Source organism: Dermochelys coriacea, chromosome 13 (genome assembly GCF_009764565.3).
Source record: "Dermochelys coriacea isolate rDerCor1 chromosome 13, rDerCor1.pri.v4, whole genome shotgun sequence".
NCBI lineage: Eukaryota > Metazoa > Chordata > Testudines > Dermochelyidae > Dermochelys > Dermochelys coriacea.
The window spans coordinates 28,718,136-28,740,779 of record NC_050080.1 but is presented as its reverse complement, the minus strand read 5'-3'; the positions used below and the strand labels follow the sequence as shown (position 1 = coordinate 28,740,779).

The 22,644-nt window shown below is 46.3% G+C and overlaps 1 protein-coding gene and 1 non-coding gene across 3 annotated transcripts in view; one reads left to right on the top strand and one right to left on the bottom strand.

Annotated features, from left to right (window-relative positions):
• Positions 1–22,644, bottom strand: part of NECAB3 (N-terminal EF-hand calcium binding protein 3) — a 114,090-nt gene that overhangs the window by 51,384 nt on the left and 40,062 nt on the right. For both annotated transcript variants that reach the window (XR_005288677.2, XM_038370084.2), the window contains exons 4-5: positions 7,874–7,899; positions 7,239–7,336 (exon numbers count right to left, since the gene is read on the bottom strand). Coding sequence is in view for 1 of the 2 variants with exons in the window: in XM_038370084.2 (XP_038226012.1) it covers positions 7,239–7,336; positions 7,874–7,899 (124 nt within the window). In the remaining variant the exon portion in view is untranslated. The remainder of the gene's footprint in view (positions 1–7,238; positions 7,337–7,873; positions 7,900–22,644) is intronic.
• On the top strand, positions 15,414–15,507 carry TRNAI-UAU. Its single transcript has 2 exons — positions 15,414–15,451; positions 15,472–15,507. It is a non-coding gene; the product is annotated as a tRNA-Ile (tRNA).

Sequence of the window (22,644 nt, the reverse complement as noted above, 5' to 3'; positions counted from 1 at the left end):
TCCCCACCAAGCCTACTAGGGAGTCCTACCCTCTCTGGGTGAAATTCACCTCTCCCTGCAAGCAGACCTTTGTGCAGGTAGTTAGGTGAGAGTTGGGGTGTCTGAATTCACAATCCCCCCCAACCTGCAGGCAGGCCCAGCCCTCTCACGCCCTGGAGGTGCTGGGGGTTCCCAGCAGAAGTACAGATCTGATGGCCCCTTACTTGACCTACCCCAGGGGCTCTCTCCAAACCAGCCTGCTCTGAGCCAATGCATGGTGTGCAGTCGCTGACAAATTGACCCTTGCCAGACAGGCTCTCTGCCAGAGGCCACCCTGAGATGGATCAGGACAAAAAGTAAAGACAAATCACTGGTATTTGTAAACAAAATTGAAAATGGCCCCTGCTTCGGGCTTTATCCTGGTTTGTCCAGAACACTCAGCCAGTCTCTGCAGTGTCACAGACACTTGGCAGAGGCAGCAGCTTCAAAATTTGTACAAAGAAACAATTGCAAGAGTCAACCAAAGAACAGAGAATGTGTTTGCCCAGAACTCTGGAGAGTCCCAAAGGCCCAACCTGCTTTCTTCTAGATCTGGCCCTGGAAAGGTGTTCATAAATTATTTGAAAACAGGGAAACATAAAGCAGTGAATAAAACAAAAGATGTCTAAATTTTAATCTGGCGGTCTCAAAGCACTTTACAAAGAGGACCAGCATCTTTATCCCCAGGGTCTTTTTACACAGTCCTTTTCTTTCCTACCATGCTTGTCCTTTGTCATGGCTGCTATGGGGAACTACATTTTCCAGCCTTCTTTTACCTCCAGGTTCTGAGAGTCAGTGTCCACCACCCTCCTGGAGGCAAAGGGAGATCCAGCCTGCCCTGCCAATGGAACTCCAGCCTGGGCCCTAGCAAGGGTGGCAGGTTTGTAGAAATTTTGTTGGTGCCCAGAACCCACCCCCGCCCAAACTCCACTCCCCACCTGCCCAAAGCTCTGGAAGGGAGTTTGGGGTGCAGGCCTTAGGCTGGGGCAGGGGATTGGGGTGCAGGCTTTGGAAGGGAGTTTGGGGATGGGAAGAGGTGCAGAGGGAGGGGGTGCCAGTTCTGGGAGGGAGTTTGGGGATGGGAGGGGGTGCAGGGCTGTGGGGTGAGGCTGCAGATGAGGGGTTTGGGGTATGGGAGGGGCTCAGGACAAGAGTAGGGGTGTAGGGAGTGAGGGCTCTGTCTGGGGCTGGAAATGAGGGGTTTGGGATATGGGAGGGGCTCAGGGTGAGAGTAGGAGTGTGGGGGCTGAGGGTTCTGTCTGGGACTGGGGGGACTTGGGGGTTAGAGAGGCTCAGGGCTGGGGCAGAGGGTGGAGTGCAGGGGGATGAGGGCTCTGGCTGGGGCTGGAGATGAGGGCTTTGTGGTGTTAGAGAGGCCCAGGGCTGGGGCAGATGGTTGAGGGTGTGGTGGGGGGTGAAAGCTCTGGCTGGGGGTGTGGGCTCTGGGGTGGGGCAGGGCTGCGGATGAGTTTGGGGTGCAGGCAGGCTGCTCTGGGACAGGGGCTAGAGAGGAGGGTTTCCCCCATAGTGCAAGGAATTATGAAAGTCACTGGAAGAAAGGAGGAGAGAATTCTGCAATTTATTGGCTCCAAGCACCTTCCTGTAGGTGAAGAGCATCATGGTGGGGAATGTGGGAACAGGAAGAGAACTTCTGTTTCTCTGAAATAGTTAGAAAGTGGCCCTTCAGGAGACTAAGCTGTGTATTGCTCAGCTAAGTTAGCTCTGCACACAAGTGTAATGCAGCCTTCTTTAGGTGGGCCACTAAATTGCTTAGCAAAGAAATCTACTGCCAATACCCTGTATGGTGATTTTCAATCACAGGTAACTAGTAAATCAACCCCAATTTCCTCCAGAACAAAGCCTTGCACTGCTCCTGCAGGATGGCTATATCCCTGCCAAATTGGAACTTAAAATCCCCAGCCATTTTGACTTTAGGGCTGTTCAACAAAAAGGGGGGGGGCCTCGATGAATACACATTTTTTTAATATCATGAAAACTATTTTCTTCTTTATCCTCTAATTCCAAGACATTTGGGCTGTTTTTGCTTAACTTCCACCAGCATCCCCCAAAATTCCTTTGGGACAGAGACCAAGTCTGGAAAACTTCAGCCCAGAAATTGAAAAATTCGAAAGTTGTGGATGAGTGAAAACAGGAGGTTTGGATGGAAACAATTCTGGGGCCTTAAATCTGATGGACTTTGGCCAGCGCTCTATGATAAGTAATAATCCCAATTACTTTCCATGGGAGCTGGACCCCTTGTATAATGCCAGCCTGAGTGAAGAGGGAATGTGATTAAGACACAGGCAGGAAAGAGGGAACAGGCAAAATTTTCAAAAGTGTCTAAGTGACTTAGGAGCCTAAGTCTCACTGAAAATCACTGGGACTTAGGCTCCTGAGTCACCTACCTGCTTTTGAAAATCCCTGATGTTTTTACAGCTAGTTATTTATGTGTTGACTAATTTATTCTAATGGTTTAGTCTATGGGCACATCACATTAATAAGAAACCAGACTTCATCCCCTACTGTCTACTTTTGCTATGGATAGTAAACCCTAACCTGACCCTCCTTACTCACATATATAGCCCCATTCAAGTCAATGTGACAATTACCATGAGTAAAACAGCAGGAGTTAGCTCTGAGCTATTCCCTGATCCAACTCCCTAGGGGGAAAAAAACCTCTCCAACATTGTCTCATATTTTATGTCTAGCATTGATCCTGGAACTGCATTAAATTTCCATGCACTGAAATCTAGCATTTCAGCCTGGTCTTCTTGCTTCTGTTATCCACAGAAATGTCAGTGGATTGCACAGAATGCTGGGAGTGAATTTGCTCAAGCACCGAAAGAGCTGAGTAAGAGGCGATAAAGAAAAGTAACAAGTTCATTTAAGAAAACGAGTGGCTCAAGGTGCCCGCTGCCCAGGCCCATACAGCCATCTTTAACATCCCAGTGAGCTTTATCATAATTAAACCAGTGACTGTTAAATGAATGAATAGATCATGTGGGTGCCACACAGGGAAGCAGGCGGTAATTGCACTGTCCTTTCTAGAAACGCCTGAATACTCAAAGAATTAACTCATTACAAAAAACACCATCTGGAGATACTTTCATCTTGCCCTGTACCTGTGTCTAATAAACCTTTACGCATAGATCATGCTGAGAACAGAATCTAGCCTGGAAAAAAACCCACCCATATAGGATGGGACATATTTCTGCCTTTTTAATGAGGATATTGACTGGAGGTGATGGCGACATCTGAAATATGTCAATTTTATTTACTGTGTGGGAGACCTAAATAACCAGAGAATTATGGGAATTGAACCCCTATTTTCCTATTTACCTGATAACCAACTAATTCATTTCCCACAGAACTTGTTCTTGGGATCTGCCCAACCATTTTTGCTGAAACTTTCTAAAAGAATTCAGCCTGAGCCGGACACCCAACACAGAAAAAGTAGCTTGAATGGTTAAAGTCTGGCCAAGTTATAGGCAATTGAAAAGGGGGTTTTATAATGGGAAGCATTAGGCATCATTAACTCTAGGCATTGCTGCATCATGTGCCACCTATAATTGATGGGTCTGCAGTCACAGCACCAAGGATAAAAATTAAAAGGACCTTGTGTCCTCATGGCACAAGCTGATCACCTGCTGGGAGCAGGAAGGTCCCTTTATGGTGTAGTACTTTTTCACCATAGGAGGGTAACAGGAACAAGTGGGTCTCAGTTCTCCTCCTTCACTTCCATCAGCCTCTTCTCCTTTTCCATGACTTGCTGTCTCTCTGTCCCGGCTAGTGCAGAAGGGGAGCATGTGGTGCTACCCATTGAGCCATCCTCCCTTCCACCCCAATGGAAACAAACTCAGGACTGTCTGACTGACACCTATTGTGAATGATTCTCTCTCCCCCTAGAGCTGAAGCAAATGGCTGCGGTGACAGCCCCACGGTATAATTGCCCACTGTTCACATGTTCTTCTGATTCCGATTGCCTTGTTTACGCCCGTGAGTGGGTAACAGGTGTCAGAATCTTTTCGTGCACAGCCGTATCCTGTATGCAGGGCTTCTATGAATGCAGGGATTTGCATATTTCTGCCTCTTGCTTCCTTTTTAATAAGGATATTGAAGGGAGCAATGGATGGCAGATGGAGCTGAAGTCTGGAATTCTGTGCAGCTATGCCGTGTGCTGCCTTGAATAGTTTTATTTCTGAGCAATCACTTTAAAGTTAACCATTTGCTTAACAGCAGAGAGAGTTGTCTGGTGGTTAAAGCACACGACTGGGAGCCAGGACTCCTGGGTTCTGTTCCTGGCATTGACAGTCTGTGATAGTGGGCAAGTCACTTAAGGCTGGATTTTCCAAAATGTGCCCGAAATCTGGATGACTCAGTTTTGTGCATTAAACTAAATGTCCCTGGAGCCTGATTTTCGAGGGGGACCAAACACTAGCAACGCCAACCCTCCTTGGCTGGCGGAGCAGGCCAGTGGCCCTGCTCCCCTAGCTCCTACACTTTTGTGCAATGGAAGAAACCTTATATGAAGCATAACGACTTGGAAACACACATGTACATCTTCTCCATCTCTCACTCACTCACACACTTCTCCCCTCTGCCTCTCTCTCTCTCTCACACACACACACGCATTAATCTGCTGCATGCTGAGTCTGAACCGCTTCATGTGAAATGGAAAGAAAGACCCCTGGGAATTCCATCTCACCCTGCAGTTGTGAATGGAGTAAGCCCCTGAGTACAGACCCAAGCCAATTTACACACTTAAGATACAAAATGGGGCCACTGATTCCCAGGAGTGTTCCCATCCATTATTCACAGAGGTTTTCTCACTGCTGTATTTCGCATGGAATGCTCTCTGCTGCAGACACTCTGCCATACAACACACAAGCAGGCAGGGCCTGGCCTGCCTGGCCTAGTTACGAGTCACAGATTTGCCTTCCAACCATGCAAAGGGAGCTTATAAGATAGAGCAAGAGGGGAAGCACATGCAACTGGACTAAAGCAAGTGACTCGTAGCCAGGAATTCATCCAATTAATTTAGCCTCTTCTTCTGTTTGTGGATTGTCCTTAACAGTTCGTTATTTTCTCAAAGCAGAGTCACTATCTTTGGATACTTTCTGGGAATCAGGGTTGGATCTGCCCCTCATTCTATTCAATATTCAATACTCAAGCTGTGTTGGTTAGTTTTGAATGGACTCAGACTTCAGGTCACATGGTGTGGTCCCTACCCCAAGTGGACAAGGTAACTCTCAGAGTCAGATTTCAAGTGTGGAGATTTACGTTTACAACTTTGAAATTCTTTCTGCATTTTTTCCTACTATTCACTCAAAATTCCCTGCTTCTCTAAACGTTCCTGCCAGCAAACTGGCTGCTTAGGGAAGCCTGTAAAAGATATTTTGGTGCCTAAAGATGCAGAAAGGCTCCTAGTGAGATTCTCCAAAGCACCTATGCTCCATTAGGCATCTGTAGGCACCTAAACATCTTTAACAATCAGCCCCGGTCTCTCTGTAGAAAGCGAACATGTAAGGATCATGCACTTGGACGAAGCATATGAATTTTAAAACTGGAACAAATACCGGTGACCATTCCTGGGTAGTATTCTTCCAGCTCTCCCTATGATAATACCTTGACTAGACGTATCCTTTCCACAAGCAGTGAAGCAGCCACAGGCATGCATATGGTACAATTCCCTCTCTGTCAAGCCAGCCTTATTCCTACTGGGGTGACAGCAGGGCAGCAGCACCATGAGGTTATTACTCACATTGGTTGAATATGGGGGTTGTATTTTGGCTGCAATGCTTAGGGAATCTACAGGATTCCATCACTCCACAGTGATATCCCACCAGCCGGAGAGCCAGGCAATACACACAGCCATCTGGATAGCTAGCGAGTGCAACTCAGGCCATTGCAAGCTACAGACAGGGAGACCATTCTGCCTCCTAATGACTAGCAAGGAGCTGCTTTGCCAGAGGAACTCAAACAAAGAGCACATGTGATGGTAACTGTCCTGAAAGAGCCAGGGAACACGGTGGGGCTCGGCAGGCTATTGGCACTGAGAATGGAGGGAAAACAGTAACAAGGAAAGCATGTGAACATATAATGGGATCAAGAAAGGCAGTGGAGGGATGATTCATTGTCATGTACTGAGGGGCAGAGCTGGGCTAGAGGGAAAGGTTGGAGTCCTAACTAGGGTCAGTACCAGATCAGCTTGCTGGATTATTTTTAGTTTCTGTCCTGTCTCTTGGGGATAATGTTGGACAATGAGCTTCTGCCCTCCCACATAGATACCTGCAGGAAAGGTACAAACCTAGCTCGAGAATTACTGCCCATTGTCCTGGGCCACCCCAAGGCTAGTTAGTGGGAAGACACAGCTCCTCTTAGGAGATGCAGTGGGCTGGAAATGCTTAGTGTCTAGTGTGTGCTCACTAGCAGGCACACACATGCCCTGGTTTCATAAAAAGGGACACTTACCAGCACAAAAGATACACGAACGCATGCACGCACACACAGACAACCGAGGCCACGTTACCGCCTGTCCCTGCTGCAGGAACACTCAAAAACAAAAATCCAAACAAATCTCCTCAGCACCCACAAGCCAGAGACTCCATTAGCTAAATGCATGCAAGGGCCAGCCCTGCCTACTCCCGGCACCCTTGTGCTTTCCAGACCCATGCAGGTACTAAGGCATGTTGCTGTGACTCTTACAAGCTGCTGGTTTTTCTTACCAGGGTACCATGCTGCCCACAGGTTTTGCTGCATCCATCCAGCCCGTGCGCTATGGTCAGTTCAGCCCAGCAACAGCCTGGTTTTCACATTGTGACAAGGCTGTGGCCTCCTCGGACTTCCTGCTCGTTCCTGTGTTGCACTCACCCCACCTCCTCAGAATTCCATGGGGACAGCAGGGACAGAACTCAGCTCTCTGCTCCAAACACACAGCTCCTACCTCTCAGGCTCAGTTAGAATCTGCATGGGCTACTAGCTGTATAGGGCCTATAACATACAGCTGAAGAGTTTCAGTTCCATTCCCTAGCGGGCAGTGGTGCACATACACACTAGCCGGTTAATTACATTATCATTAACACACTCATGCAAGGGCTGACATTCCCAGCAAGAATCTGAGGGCACAAAAGCACTCATTACAAAGACCCAGGTTTCACTGCAGCAATGTATTCTTCCTCCCCACACTGTGGGTCCTGGATTTTGTAAGGCCGCATCCTTACCAGTTTGGTTTTATCCATGGCAGCTAGGACAGCAGTGTTCAGTGCTTCCAAAGCAGAAAGCACATGTCTGTATTCTCCCAGGTGTTCCGAGAAATAATCTGGAGTGGGACAGACGATCAAGGTTAGATTTCAAAGCAATTCCATCACGGCCTGTCTCCATCCTGCTATTTCCTAGGAAACCTGCTGCTGGGATGTTATTTTGTCCTGTGCCCTCACCTGGAATGGCAACTGAGGATCATTTTCTACACAGCAGGCATTTGCAATGCCAGACATAATGAAACAAGATCAAATTGTGCTCTCTGCTAACTCATGTTAATCGCATTGAAATCAGCGCAATGACTCCAGATTGACACCCATAGAATAGAGCAAAACACCCTTTCCTTCCCAGGGATCAAAATGTCCCTCCGAGGGGCAAACCCCATGCTTTCCAACTTGCAGAGTTCCTGCAATATCATCCTGTCACAACTGGATGAGATGCACAAATAGGAACGGCCAGACTGGCTCAGACCTGAGGTCCATCTAGCCCAGTGTCCTGTCTAGGCCAGTGATCCTGCAAAGCAAGAAACCTGGGCAATTTTGAAACAATCTTCCCGGACTAATTCATTTAGAAGTACCAAGCTGGCGGCCCTACTTACCACACAACTTCTCCGTCTCTAAGTTGCTGCAAGAAACAGAAAAACAAACTCTGGTTAGAGGATGGGTCGGGTCTCAAGAGAAACAGCTGCTGCAAAGGGCCAACTGAGAGCTGTGGATGCGAGGCCCTAATGAACTCTCTAGTTCACATGCTGTTCATCAGCATGTTTTTAAAAGCTCTATTTAAAAATAGATGAGTTATACAAGTGTTCAGCAGGGGCCTGATTCTGAGAGCGGTTTGGCCCCTGCTGCTCCCAGCTACCTCCAAGGCAGCAGCAGGGGCTCAGGAGCCATGGATCAGGTTGCAATGTGTTAACTTTGTCCTGGTTTTCTATGCAAGCCAATCATTCTGGTTCTCAGGGTGACATTTTAAATGGTAACCAGGAGGTGGCGAGTTCAAAGGGCCAGGTTCTAACCTCTCCCACGGCAATGTGGAGTCACGGGCTCACCAATAAGAGCAAAGCACTGCTGAGAATTTATTTTTAAAGCAAGATCACATTCAAAAGTGTCCTTCCAGAGCCATCAGCAAATGAGCTCAGGCCCCTTCCTACGTGCTGGAGGCAACATTCATCTTGATTAGCCACTAGTGGAAAACCAGGCTACTGCAGTAGATACATGGATGAGAACCTTAACCCTGATACAGGGAGTCACCAAGGGAGAGGCTGGTTTCTGGGCATGCGGCTTATCCAGGCGTGGAAACACAGCCCTGCACGGAAACTTGAGCGTGACCTGTGGTCCCTGTATTGGAACAGAGCTGCAGGATGGGGGGACAGAACGGGGGAGTGTCATGGGTGCAGGGTGCGCTGTGCTTTTGATCCCTTCTAGTCCCTCTCAAGTGCATACCTCGGGTCACATGCCCGGTTCCTGCACCTCTCTCGGGGTGGAACACTATAATCCAATCACTCCGGGACTGGATTGCTGGGCTGCAGCCCCGCTTCCCAGTCGTGTGAACATGACAGGCCCACTCGGGTTTGGCGCCTGTATGTCCATTTTATCCAGGGACCTGTGACCAGCGAGCCAACTAAAGTGACTCCAGTACAGCTTCTTCAAAACAGAGTGGGATTCATTCATCCCCTGCTACGTGGCACTCACAGCAAAGGATATCATAGGGTTAAATGGGTCATCCAGTCTAACCCCCTATCCAATAAAGGCCTGTACACCTATTTCCCCTTTCCCAACCCACAATCGTTCCTTGCAAGCCTTTAAGTTCCATTCAGCCCAGTTACCCCCATCTCTGGGATGTGAGTCGCAGCCTGCACTGCTGCAGCACATACTCTGTGTCTCTCTGGCGACATCGACACCACTCGCTAGGGGAGCGATTCCCCCACTCACGTACTAGCTCTCTTACTAGTAGTTATGCTGACAGACTCTAGTCGGCAGCCAGAATCAAACCTGGGACCTCTGGAGCTTAATGCATAAGACTCTACTTTAGCACGAGCTAAAAGACACATCTCGCTTAGCCAGGGCTGTAGCAGGCTCATCACGTTTTAGGTGGCCTAGCTGCCACTAGAGGGGGACAGCACACCACACTGAAGAGGCAAGGGTTACAGGGCTGAGCTGTGCTGAGTACAAACCTGCCTGAATCACACCCCAGCGTGTAGTGTACACATAGCCTGTCCGAGTCTCACTTCCAGCAGCGCTGCTGGCCCCTCCCAGCCCCTTCCTGCCGAGGATAGTATCTCTCAGGTTTTAGTATCCTCTTTCACCCTGTGTTCAGCCTGGGAGGAATACACTTCACTAGCCTAGCTGGAGACAGGCAGGAGGTATTCCCCAATTAACAGCTTCCCCACTGTTTCCCCAAGAGCCCTTGGCATGAGTCTTCTCTTTGCCATTTCCTGCTGGTGTCCCAATTACTACCCCCTTTGATTTCACCCTGTGCAGCAGGCAGGGTGATACCATGCAGCGCATGGAGGTACACACTACATTTATAACAAAATCTTACTGCTATTTAACTCTTTGCACATGGGGAGACAGGAGCTCATGGCCAGCATGGGTCCCCCCTTTCTGGCCCCTTCATCTCCCAGGCAGATAATGCCTCCTCCCTCCCATCTCTTCCTCTCCTCTCCTCTGTCCTCCGCAGAGGATCCATGCTGGCGGGGTGCTAGCAGGGAAGCATTGAGAGCAGAGAGGTGACAGTCAACCCACTGCCTCCCTCAGTGCCAGTGATACAGGGAGGAGTCACTGCAAAGGAAAATCCTGCTCAGTCCTGCATGCATGAAAGAGTCAGTAGTTGGAGCTGGAATAGGGGAATGTTGCATGGAATCCAAGGCAACCACTGATATTTTCTTATTTTCAATATTGCCAATAAATAAAACTAAGGCAAGAGCTTCTGTTCCTCAGCCAAGCACTGTCCAGACCACTACGGGGGTGGGAGGGCAGACCCCATAGTTTGTGAGAGACAACTGTAAAGAGGATCTAGAACCTCTGGGAAAGGTTCTAAAGTGGTATTGTGCACCCATGTGTTTGCACATGTGTGTGTGTGTGTGTGTCTGTGTCTGAGTTGCAGGGAAAGAAAGGCATCTCCTTTCTCTGCTGTCCATAAATGAGTGTCTTCTTTGTCCTATTTTGAATCTAGAGTAAATTTATGCTAAGAGGCCTCTCCAGACCAAAACCAACGGAAATGCAAAGCTGAGTGAAAAGCTCCATTAAAAAATTAGACTAGTGGAAATAATGAGACAAACACAGACTGGTTGGTTATATTTTCTGAGAATTAATTTCATGTCAGAATTCCTCTGCTGATTGCTGACTTACGTGGTTTGTTTAAAGAGAGAGACAGTCAGGTGGTAATATTGCCATCAGATTGCTTTTAGCAGCTACTGTTGTGAGGCTAAACAAATAGAACAATAACACTTTACTTTCTCCATTTAGTGGTGTAGGACATTTTCCAAAGGATCCCAAAGTACTTTGCAAACTATTATACACAGGGCTGGTAGCACCACTTGTTATTAAGATTGCCCAACACTACCCATTATAAGACCCAGTTTTCAGCTGCATATAATTGTGCCAAATTTTAACCATTTGGGCTGAACTATGTTGGGAAATTTCAGCTAAAATGATCCAGCCGTTTCTGAGAACAAGGCTAGGGAAAAATGCAGCTATGCTGGGGGTTTGGCGAAGCCTCATTGAAGCTAATGGATGTAACGGCTGAAACAGCAGCATCTATTTTCTTTGAGGAGATGTAATGCCCCCATGCTTTGGAGCAGGGACTTGAAATTTGACAGGGGCATGGCCTTTGTATGAGAGATGTTTCTTTTGCCATCCCTGTCCGTAAAAAATCCCCAATATGACCAAAGTATATGCCTTAAAAAAATTGCAGTTCACACATGCCTAGAGATGTCATTGCTTTTAGCAGCTAAATCCCCATATTGGGCAGGCTGAATAGGACTTTCCCTGCAACTATTTCCTGTTTCCTACTGAAAGGCGAACTGTCAGGTTGGAGGGAGGTTACCAGTGGAGTTCCTCAGGGATCGGTTTTGGGACCAATCTTATTTAATCTTTTTATTACTGACCTTGGCACAAAAAGTGGGAGTGTGCTAATAAAGTTTGCAGATGATACAAAGCTGGGAGGTATTGCCAATTCGGAGAAGGATCGGGATATTATACAGGAGGATCTGGATGACCTTGTAAACTGGAGTAATAGTAATAGGATGAAATTTAATAGTGAGAAGTGCAAGGTTATGCATTTAGGGATTAATAACAAGAATTTTAGTTATAAGTTGGGGACGCATCAATTAGAAGTAACAGAAGAGGAGAAGGACCTTGGAGTATTGGTTGATCATAGGATGACTATGAGCTGCCAATGTGAGATGGCTGTGAAAAAAGCTAATGCGGTTTTGGGATGCATCAGGAGAGGCATTTCCAGTAGGGATAAGGAGGTTTTAGTACCGTTATACAAGGCACTGGTGAGACCTCACCTAGAATACTGTGTGCAGTTCTGGTCTCCCATGTTTAAAAAGGATGAATTCAAACTGGAGCAGGTACAGAGAAGGGCTACTAGGATGATCCGAGGAATGGAAAACTTGTCTTATGAAAGGAGACTTAAGGAGCTTGGCTTGTTTAGCCTAACTAAAAGAAGGTTGAGGGGAGATATGATTGCTCTCTATAAATATATCAGAGGGATAAATACAGGAGAGGGAGAGGAATTATTTCAGCTCAGCACCAATGTGGACACAAGAACAAATGGGTATAAACTGGCCACCAGGAAGTTTAGACTTGAAATCAGACGAAGGTTTCTAACCATCAGAGGAGTGAAGTTTTGGAATAGCCTTCCAAGGGAAGCAGTGGGGGCAAAAGATCTATCTGGTTTTAAGATTCTACTTGATAAGTTTATGGAGGAGATGGTATGATGGGATAATGGGATTTTGGTAAGTAATTGATCTTTAAATATTCAGGGTAAATAGGTCAAATCCCCTGAGATGGGATATTAGATGGATGGGATCTGAGTTACCCAGGAAAGAATTTTCTGTAGTATCTGGCTGGTGAATCTTGCCCATGTGCTCAGGGTTTAGCTGATTGCCATATTTGGGGTCGGGAAGGAATTTTCCTCCAGGGCAGATTGGAGAGGCCCTGGAGGTTTTTCGCCTTCCTCTGTAGCATGGGGCATGGTTGACTGGAGGGAGGCTTCTCTGCTCCTTGAAGTCTTTGAACCATGATTTAAGGACTTCAATAGCTCAGACATGGGTGAGGTTTTTCATAGGAGTGGGTGGGTGAGATTCTGTGGCCTGCGCTGTGCAGGAGGTCGGACTAGATGATCAGAATGGTCCCTTCTGACCTTAGTATCTATGAATCTATGAAACTACAGATCTAGGTTCCGGTGGGCCATGCTGGGTCCAGGCCCAGAGCAGGAAGCCTCTCTCGCCTGTGCCCTCAATGAGACACACTGACAGGCCCAGGCTCTATGGGGGAGGAAGCCACCTGATTTAGATGCAGAGGGGACAAATGCTGTCCGCTAATATCTGTGAAACCCACTAGCAAAGTGTATCTCACATGCCTCCAGAGCTGGCCCACACACAGGATGACAACTTACTTCTGCTATCGGTTACTCCATTAGCTCAACTGGCAGGTCTGTGCGGTGGTCAGAAGGTTCCAACCTGGCTAATGACCCATGTGGCATTCAATGTAAGACTATATGAGGGAATTTCTGGGCTTTGGGGAGTTTGCTTTTTTAAAAACTTAGGAAATTACACCCAAAACGCTATGTTAAAAGAACATTGTCAAGGTTGCAAAGCCAAGCACTCAAAAGGTAGGAAATGCCAGAATTAAGGTTTCCTTTGCAACATTAATCGAGCCCCATTGTGCACATGCACTATGATACAGTCTTCAATCACATGATCACATAATATTTTTTCCACTGGACCCCTGCCTCAGTCAGTGAATCAGGGTTGTGTAGTAAAGAAAACTGTTGTCTGTAACATCCTTGTCTCATTTGTTACAGAAGTTAGACGATCTGTATGTGCATGAGGCAGGGGATGATAGGAAGAGAAGGAAGGTCTCGTGGTCAAAGCAGATGAATGCTGCCCTGGAGAACTAGATTCTATCCCTGCGTCTGCCACTGAGTTCCTGTGTGGTGCTATTCATACCACTTAAACCCAAGTTTTCACAAGCAGTCACTAACTGTGTTTTCCTCGTTCTCTGGGTGCTGAACTTGAGTCCCTCGGTCTGATTGGCAGAAGTCCTGAGCACTTACAGCTGCAGCTGATGCCAATGGGAGCTGTGATTTGAATGGATAACATGCTCTATAAAGCTAAGGACTCTGAAAAACCAGATCCTACCCATACCAAATCAGGAACCCAACATCAGTGAACATTTTTGACCTTCATTTCTGCGCCTCAAATCCCCACCTGTAAAAAGGGGAGATCATTCCATTCCTCATAGGGGTGGCGTGAAAATAAACGTATTAGTGTTTGTGAAGCACTCTGATACAGTCATGATGAGCACTACAGAAAAGCCCCTGAGGAAATTAATACTTCTGTCTTCAGAGCAAGGTTCACACGGTATGCAGGAAATAAGGGACGAGGACACACATTGAACAATGAAGAAACAAAATCCTGAGAAGCGGCTCATGAATGCTGTCCGCTCTGTGCACTGAAAGATGCAGGAGCCCTGTGGGGAAAATAGTGCATGGCCATGTCATTGAAGGCTGTATCATCAAAGGACACACACAGGGGACAAAACTAAGATTGCACAGGCAGCCTGAAGCCTGGAATTTCCTAAGTTTTGAGTGCTTATCTTTGCAACCTTAGTAATGTTCTTTAAACATAATATTTTTGCATTTATCTCTATATCTATGATTGTGATCTACCAGTCTGTCTTTGAAGAATTTCACCCATCATTGAAATACAACCACTTCAAGGGGGGAAAGTTAGAATAGTGCATGGCACCACCATGCAATAGGTGTCCAATCACCGGAGTCTGCAGTGTACATAGGGCATACTGTCAGGACTAGGATGTGGGCAGTCTGACCTAGTGATCAGAACAGGGATGGTCATGCCTAGTGGTCAAAGCCAGAGTCCAAGCCAGGAGTCAGAGTCACAATCAGGAACCAAGCTGGGAGTCGGAGCTAGAATCAGGGGCCAGGGATCAAGCAAAAGTCAGGTCCAGTGCAGCATCCAGTCAGGAAGTCTCTCCGCTTGCTAAGACAACTTCCTGTGCCTCCTTCTGGCTTAAATAGTCTGGTTGGGCCCATCAGTGGAGCTGGTCATTGTCCCCAATCAGAATCCTCATGGGAGGTGGTTCTGGGTGGGTATTGATCATCATAGCAGATATGTCTAAATGTTTTGCATCTGTTGTTATGGCAGGATCTGGTGCCACTTTGAGTTGGTGTATCCCGGTCTCTGAGGAGCTTGCTTCTGATGATAAGCTTGTCAAGTCTGGGGGTTGTTTGAAGGCCAGAAGATGGGGTACAGGAAAGATTTATTTCAAGATGTGGTCCCCATCGAGTATGGGTTGTAATTGTTTAGTGATACTCCATATGGGTTTCAGTGTGGAGTGATAGGTGACAAGAAGGGTTATGCCATCAGAGGTTTTTTTTTCCTTATTGAAGCAGGTTCTCTCAGGCTATTTGGGTGGCCCATTCCATGATGAGATCTACTTTTCTGGTGGAATGTCCTTGTTTGGTGAAAGCAGTTTTAAGGAAATATATTAAGGTATATATCCCAAACTTTCTCCTCAGAGCATATTCTGTGATATCTGAGTGTCTGGCTACAGCTAATAGATTTTTTGGTGTGTTTGGGGTAGTAACTGGATCTGTGAAGGTTAATATGGTGGTCTGTGGGTTTATGGTTGTCTGTAGGGTTCCACTGTTGAAGCTCATTGTGGTGTCCAAGAAGTTGATGCTGGTGTGGGAGAGTTCCAGCAAGAGTGTGATGGGTGGTGATTGAAGTTGTGGTGGAAATCCATGAGGGAGTTTAGACTATGAAAATATCATCAAGGTATATCACTGGTTTTGCGGTAAATTCTTCCTCAAGGTGGCCCATGAACCGTTTGGCATAGTGGGGAGCCATCCTAGAACCCATGGCTGTTCCCAAGGTTAAACTACTGGATGCTCCAGTAGCACAACTGGTTAGTGTACAGTACTTATAAAGCAGTATGGTGTGGAGCGATGCTGGGGTTGTGAGTTCAAGTCTCACCTGGAGCATTAGCCTCTTTTTCAGCCTAGGGAGGTTGTGGAAGCGCGTTCCCTGCAGGTTCTCAAAACGAGTCTGGAGAGCATTTGTCTTGGATGGTTTAGACACAACAAATCCTGCATCTTGGCAGGGGGTTAGACTAGATGACCCTTGCGGTCCCTTCTAATTCTATGAATATAAATAGTTATGGGTGAGCATGAAATGGGCGAGTTCGGTAATGCATTTGGGATGAATATCTGAGTGTTATCCATTGTCTTGTAGATATTTGAGGCAGATAGTGATGCCATCATTGGGATAGATGGTGGTGTACAGGGAGGTGACATCCATGGTGGCAAGGATGGTGTTCTGAGGTAGGTTGTTAATGTTGCAGAGTTTCTGGAGAACGTTGGTTGTGTCCTGGAGGAAGCTGGCTCTTTGTGTGGTGAGTGGTTTGAGGATGGTTTCTATGAGTCCCAATATTCCTTCAGTAAGAGTGCCAGGGCCAGATATGATGGGTCTGCCTGGGTTCCCTTGTTTGTGTATCTGGGAAACATGTACAAGGTCCCTGGTGTGGATTCGTGGGGAGAGGAGGTTATAGAGTTTCTCTTGAAGTTTTCTGGGGAAGGATTTGATGAGATATCTAAATTCCTGGGTGAATTGTGGTGTTGGGTCTTCTTTGAGTTTTTTATATTAGGTAGTGTCAGAGAGTTGTTGGTTGGCCCCATTAATTTAGTCATCCTGGCTGAGGACTGCAATGGCACCCCCCTTTGTCTGCTGGTTTGATCACTGTCTGGTGGTTGGATTTCAGGGGCTGTATCGCTGTCCTCTCAACGGTGGGGAGATTGTGGTGGATGTGATGTTTGTTAAGGATTTCACTCATTTTTTTTTCTGAAGCAGCCGCTGTAATGATGAATTGTGTGGTTTTGCCTGCTGTGGGGTGTCCAGTCAGATGATTTTTTTATGACTATGGTGGGAATGTGCTAGCTGTGGGTGGTGGTGTCTTTGTTGTGAAATAATTCTTTGGGGCAGAGTCAGCAAACAAATTCTTCTAGTCCCCTGCACATTAGCATGGTATCAGGACTTGTGGTGGGGCAGAAATTCAGTCCCTTGGAGAGTACAGATAATTCAGCTCTGATTAGGGGTAGTTTTGATTAATTGATGATGTTGGGGTGTCATGTAGTATACCAGACCTGAAGAAGAGCTCTGTGTAAGCTCAAAAGCTTGTCTCTGTCACCAACAGGAGCTGGCCCAATAAAAGATATTACCTCACCCAACTTGACTCTCTAATATCCTGGATCCTGGGACCAACATGTCTGCAACTACATTGCAAACAAAACTGAGACCTTTCCAAACTTCTCGTGAAAAACCAGGGAGCACCAATAGCCCAGTGGCCAGGGCACTCACCTGGCATGTGTGATAAGAACACTGAAGTCCCCACCTTGCCTGACTTGCAGCAGAGACCTGAGCCTCAGTCCCCACATCCCAGGTGAGTGCCCTGATCACCAGCTCTGCTGCTGGAGCTGATCCACTTGGGATAAACCATTAAATGTTCAGTAGGCAAGAGACAGACTCCACAGCCCAGGGGTTAGAACTTACACCTGGGTGTGTGTAAGCATGGTTCAAGCCACCGCTCCAGAGCAGGGATATGATTCTGAGTCTGCCACAACCTAGTGGAGTGCACCAGCCACTGGGCTATTCTGGGGCATGACTCCCCCTCTCTTGTCTCCCTTCCTGTCAGAGCTGGTGAATCAGTATTGTCCTACACACAATGGTCCATGGTGGAGTTCTGCAGAAGGCTTACTAGGGATCCTTATACTCGCTGGGTGAAATTCATCTCTCCCTGCAAACAGACCTTTGTGCAGGGAGCTAAGTGGGGGTTGGGATGTCTGAATTCACAATCCCCCCCAACCTGCAAGCAGGCCCAGCCCTCTCACACCCTGGGGAGAGAGTTCCAGGCACAAGCACAGATCCAATGGCCCCTTGCTTGGCTTGCAAGGCTCTCTCCAAACCAGCCTGTTCTGAGCCACTGTGTGGTGAGCAGTAGCTGCCCTTCCCAGACAGCCTGTTTGCAAGAAGCCACCCCGAGACAGGTCAGGACAAAAAAATAAAGGCAAATCATAAAAATGTAGGACTGGAAGGGCCTCGATAGGTCATCTAGTTCAGTCCCCTGTACTGAGGCAAGATTAAGTATTATATAGACCATCCCTGACAGGTGTTTGTCTAACCTGTTCTTAAAAACCTCCAATACCAGAGATTCCACAATCTCCCTAGGATATTTGTTCCAGTGTTTAATTACCGTTACAGTTAGGAAGTGTTTCCTACTCTCTAACCTAAATCTTCTTTACTGCAATTTAAGCCCATTATTTCTTGTCTTCTCCTTAATGGATAAAGAGAAAATGTATCACCCTCCTCTTTATGACAATCTTTTACGTACTTGAAGATGGTTATCATGTCCATCCTCAGATTTCTCTTCTCTCGACTAAACAACCCCAGTTTTTTCACTTTTTCCTCAAAGATCACATTTTCTAGAACTTTAATCATTTTTGTTGCTCTCCTCTGGACTGTCTCCAGTTTGTCCACAACCTTCCCGAGGTATGGTGCCCAGAATTGGATGCCTTGCTCCAGTTGTGGACTTATCAGTGCTGAGTAAAGTAGAAGACTTACTTCTCGTATCCTGCTTATACCACACCAGCTAATAAATCCCAGAATGATGTTTGGGTTTTTTTGCAAAGGTTTTACATTGTTGATTCATATTTAGCTTGTGATCCACTATAACCCCCAGATCACTTTCCGCAGTACTCCTTCCTAGGCCGTCAGTTCCCATTTTGTATTTGTGCAATTGATTGTTCCTTCCTAAATCAAATCCCAGACAAGGATTCACCACATTGAATGGTTTTAGTCCTGCAACCTCTCCTACAAAGAAAAGGTCGCTGCCATCTAATGCTGTTTAGGGCTGCCCATGAAATGAACTGGTGGGTTTCAGTCCAATGTCTAATGGACGGGAGTTCCCATCACAAACAGCCACTGTCAACACCAGAGGTGCTGGAACTGGGGGTGCTGCGGGTACTGCTTGAAGTGGTTTCCATCATACACAGGGTTTACAGTTATGTTCAAGGGCTCTCAGCACCCCCCACTACAAAAATTGCTCCAATGCCACCGGTCACCACTGATATTTATTAGCCCCCCTTTCTGGCTTCTCAGCAGAGGCCCAAGGTTATTAATAATGCTGGCATCTTCCAAATACTTAATAAACATTAATTAATAATTGAAACACTGAATAATTTAACACTTAAGCCAAACCCGGAGAAGAGTCATGCAGCTAAATCACGGCTCATCACTTTTGAGAATTTCAAAATGGAAAGCATATTCCCATTCCAGTGTGCTCCTTCTATCTGGCATTCCTGGATTTCCATGCCTGTCCCTCTTTCCTTAGGGACCACGAGCCAAAGTTCCTTATGCACGTACCTGCCTTATCAGTGTTGCCACTTCTGCGGAGTAAATAGGCTTAGTTAATCTGTGCTCTCTGGCTTGGGAGCAGCACCATTCCAATATAATCACAAAAGCCGGGTTCCAGGTAGGGTTAGAATGGCAGGGTTATAGATTGTATGGAATGAATTAAAAACATCTCAGGAAGGGGGGTGGATTGTATTGTGACAAGTTCCTGAGAAGAGAGGGCTGAGGGAGAGGGATCTGATAACAGTCTTCAAATATGTAAAAAGTTGTTAGAAAGGGGATGACGATCAATTGTTCTCCATGTCCACACAAGGTAGGATAAGAAGCAATGGGATTAATCTGAAGCAAGGGAGATTGAGGTTAGATATTAGGAAAAACGGTCAAGGGGAGCTAAGCTCTGGAATAGGTTACCAAGAGAGGCTGTGATATCCCCATCATTGGAGGTTTTTGAGAGCAGGTTGGACAAACACCTGTCAGCACGATGGTCTAGATTTACTTGGTCCTGCCTCAGTGTGAGGGGCTGGACTAGATGACCTCCTGGGGTCCCTTCCAGACGTACATTACTATGATTCTACATGGTACTTGGAAAATACTTCTGCAGTACAAATCAGAAGGAAATAATTTAAAGGCATCATATGTCCAATATTGGAGCTTTCAAAAGCATGCTGCAAACACAGCTTTCTTTGCCTACAGCACGTCCTAATCACAGAATCCCGTCCATGTTCATTGTTCTTCCAGAAGACCACCTGGGATATTGACAACCTAGACCATGGGGTTTGGGATTCTCCTTTCACTCCCATCCCCTTGCCTGACTCTGAAAACAGATCCATGCCCCACATCTAGGCCTTACCTAGGGCTCTCTAGTAAGTGTCTCCACACTTCTACAGGGCTGTACTTTGACTATTCATGAATGACTAATTAACCCTAATTATCCCAGAGCTGTCATTATCACACCATTGGGATTTTGTCAGAAAACACCTGGAAATTATCCAGGGCTAGAAAATGTTAATCAGCCACAGCAAAGCGGATGGGAAGTTTTTCATAATTGCATCAAACTTTAAAGTTGTAGACCTTTGCCTGAGATTAGAGACCCATAATCTCTTATGAAAAATTTTCTAGGACTTCACTGCTTTCTAGAGGTGTGAGTGTAAGAGAGAGAGAGAAAATGTCCTATATTGTCTTTCTCTGTATAACCAGGAACTCAAGCTGATTTCCGACCTCACTTCTCCAAAAGGTGCAAGAGCCAGGTTTCCTCCAGACGTCCCAGTCTCTCCTCCCTAATCTCCCTCAATATTTTCGGTCTCACAAGATGAAAAAGAAGCCACCTCTTGGCAGTGTACATTAGACTTCTGTCCTGTCACAGTAACCTGCCAGCTATCTCTTGCAGAAGGGAGAATTTGATGCACCTTAATTTTTAAAAAATCCCTGCCTGGCCCAGTGCAGAAAGATATGTGGCCTTTATTGAACCAGCCTGGATGGATAGCATTACTCATACCAAACTAATAATAACAATGCAATGTAACCACGTGCTGTCCAAAGGGCTTGTCGAAATGAATGCCAGGAAGCTAAACCCATAATCTCATCCAAAACACACTGAGGCTGTGGAGAAATCTCTGGAGCATTAACAGCCGGCATGGGAAAACCTCCAAGGATCCAGAAGCTCAGTTCCACAGATCAACCAGCCTGTTAGATCAACCAGACTCCCACCTACCCAGGAGGGCCGATGCAGGGCGATGCCCCACTGCATGCTTAGTAGAGTTTGATCAAGCACTTGATAAAAATCAGGCGGATTCATCCTTTAGTACCTTCCCCCTTATTCACATGACCCCACCCCTATTTAATTAGCTGATCAAAAAGAGCTTGGTGGCTACTGAGAGTTGCCTGAATTTCACCGAGGAGCCAGCTGGGAAGGTGGGCTTGGGAACCAATACCTTTAATGGAACAAACAATATGGAAAGTCCTGGTCTCCAGCCCACATGGAGCCCTGCTGTCTGCAGAGAATGCAGCCCCCAGCTGTCTTCAGCCCCTGTCCCAGCTGCATCTTCAAAGCATGAGGTCACACTGCTGTCTGGTGACCTGAAATTGTGCAACTATCATGTATGGATAGAATCAAATAAATGTCGGTCTGGAAGGGCCCTGGAGGGATCTTCTAATCCAGCCCCCTGCACTAAGGCAGGATAAAGTCTACCTAGCCCATTCCTGACAGGTGTTTAATGCAGTGTCACCACAGGGTGGAGACGAGCGTACATCTACACTGCAATGCAAGACCCACGGCACGACCGCAGCTGGCCCAGGGTGTCTGACTTGGGCTCATAGGGCTCAGGCTGGGAGGCTAAAAACTGCAGCATAGATGTTTGAGCTCAAACCCAGGCTCTGAAACCCCATGAGAGGGAAAGGAGTCAGAGCCTGAGCTCCAGCCTGAGCCCCAATGTCTACACTGCAAATTTCTAGCCCCACGAGCCCGAGTCAGTTGACCCAGGTTCTGAGACTCAGTGCTGCAGTGTAGACGTACCCACAGTGCCATCCTTCCACAGCACCATGTTCTGATCTTGTGCTGCCCTAAATGAATTCTGGAGACTTGCATTGTTCTGCAAGCAGCTGTAGGTGAACCCAGTGAAAATCAGGACTACTTCATCCTTTCGAGGCTGGGCACGTCAGCTTAACTGAAAAACTTTTTCAATAGATCTAGTCAGAATTTTCCTGTGGAAAGTTTCCCCACCAAAACACAGACTTTTCCTGAAATCAAATCTCTTTTTTTAGTGATAAAATGTCCATTCTGACCAAAAAAATATATATGATTTTCCTGCAGGAAATTTTCAAATACAAATTTTTGTTTGGAATCAACATTCTGAAATGAAACAATTCTTTTTCCCCATTTTGTTTCAATTTAAAATGTCATTTTGAGTTTTTGGTTTAAACAAACCTAAACAAAATGATATTTTAAGTAAACATTAATTTGAAACAAATTTTCATTCAGTTTCAGTTTAAAATGATATTTTGCTTCAGTTCTTTTAAAAAACATTTTTAGTGAAAATTAAACATTTTCATTTTGAATTCATTTGAAAGGTCTCATGGGAAAACAGAAATTTTCCAACCAAAAAATTTGAAACATTTTTCATTTGAAATTTCCCACAGGAAATATTTTGATTTTCCTGCTCTCTCTATTCATCAGAGCCAGAGTGAAGTCTCCAGAAAAAGACAAGTTGGAACATGCTATGAGTTTTATTCTTTCCGATCTAATCTTTCTACTCTAGCTAGCTAAATTGTTATGTTGCTCTCATCACCAGGAGCACCAGTTACAAAGGAGGGAGACAGGAGGGAGAGAAAGACAAAGGGGAGAGAGAGTATAATGGGAGCGGCACAGAACAAGAGCAAAATAATGGATGAGGAATCTAAAATATTCATCTTCCCAGATGTCAGTTCTGTTACCTAAGGGAGTAGAAGAGATTTGGCAGTGAGACAGGTGTGTATGGCAGAAAATGTGCAGGGATCATTCCATTACCCAGCCAAATTTCATGTTGTGTATGAAAATCTCCATCATCATCTCTCCTTGAAACCAAGCTGCCAATGAAAATGTAACTTGCATGAGCTGGACCAAAGCCAGAGGGAGGAGAAGCTGTCTTCCCATTCCCACTCTATATACTAGTGATACTTTCCATTCTGGAGTGACGGTGAGGGCTTCTGGGATTGGAGGCCTCCTGAAACAATGTGCTGAT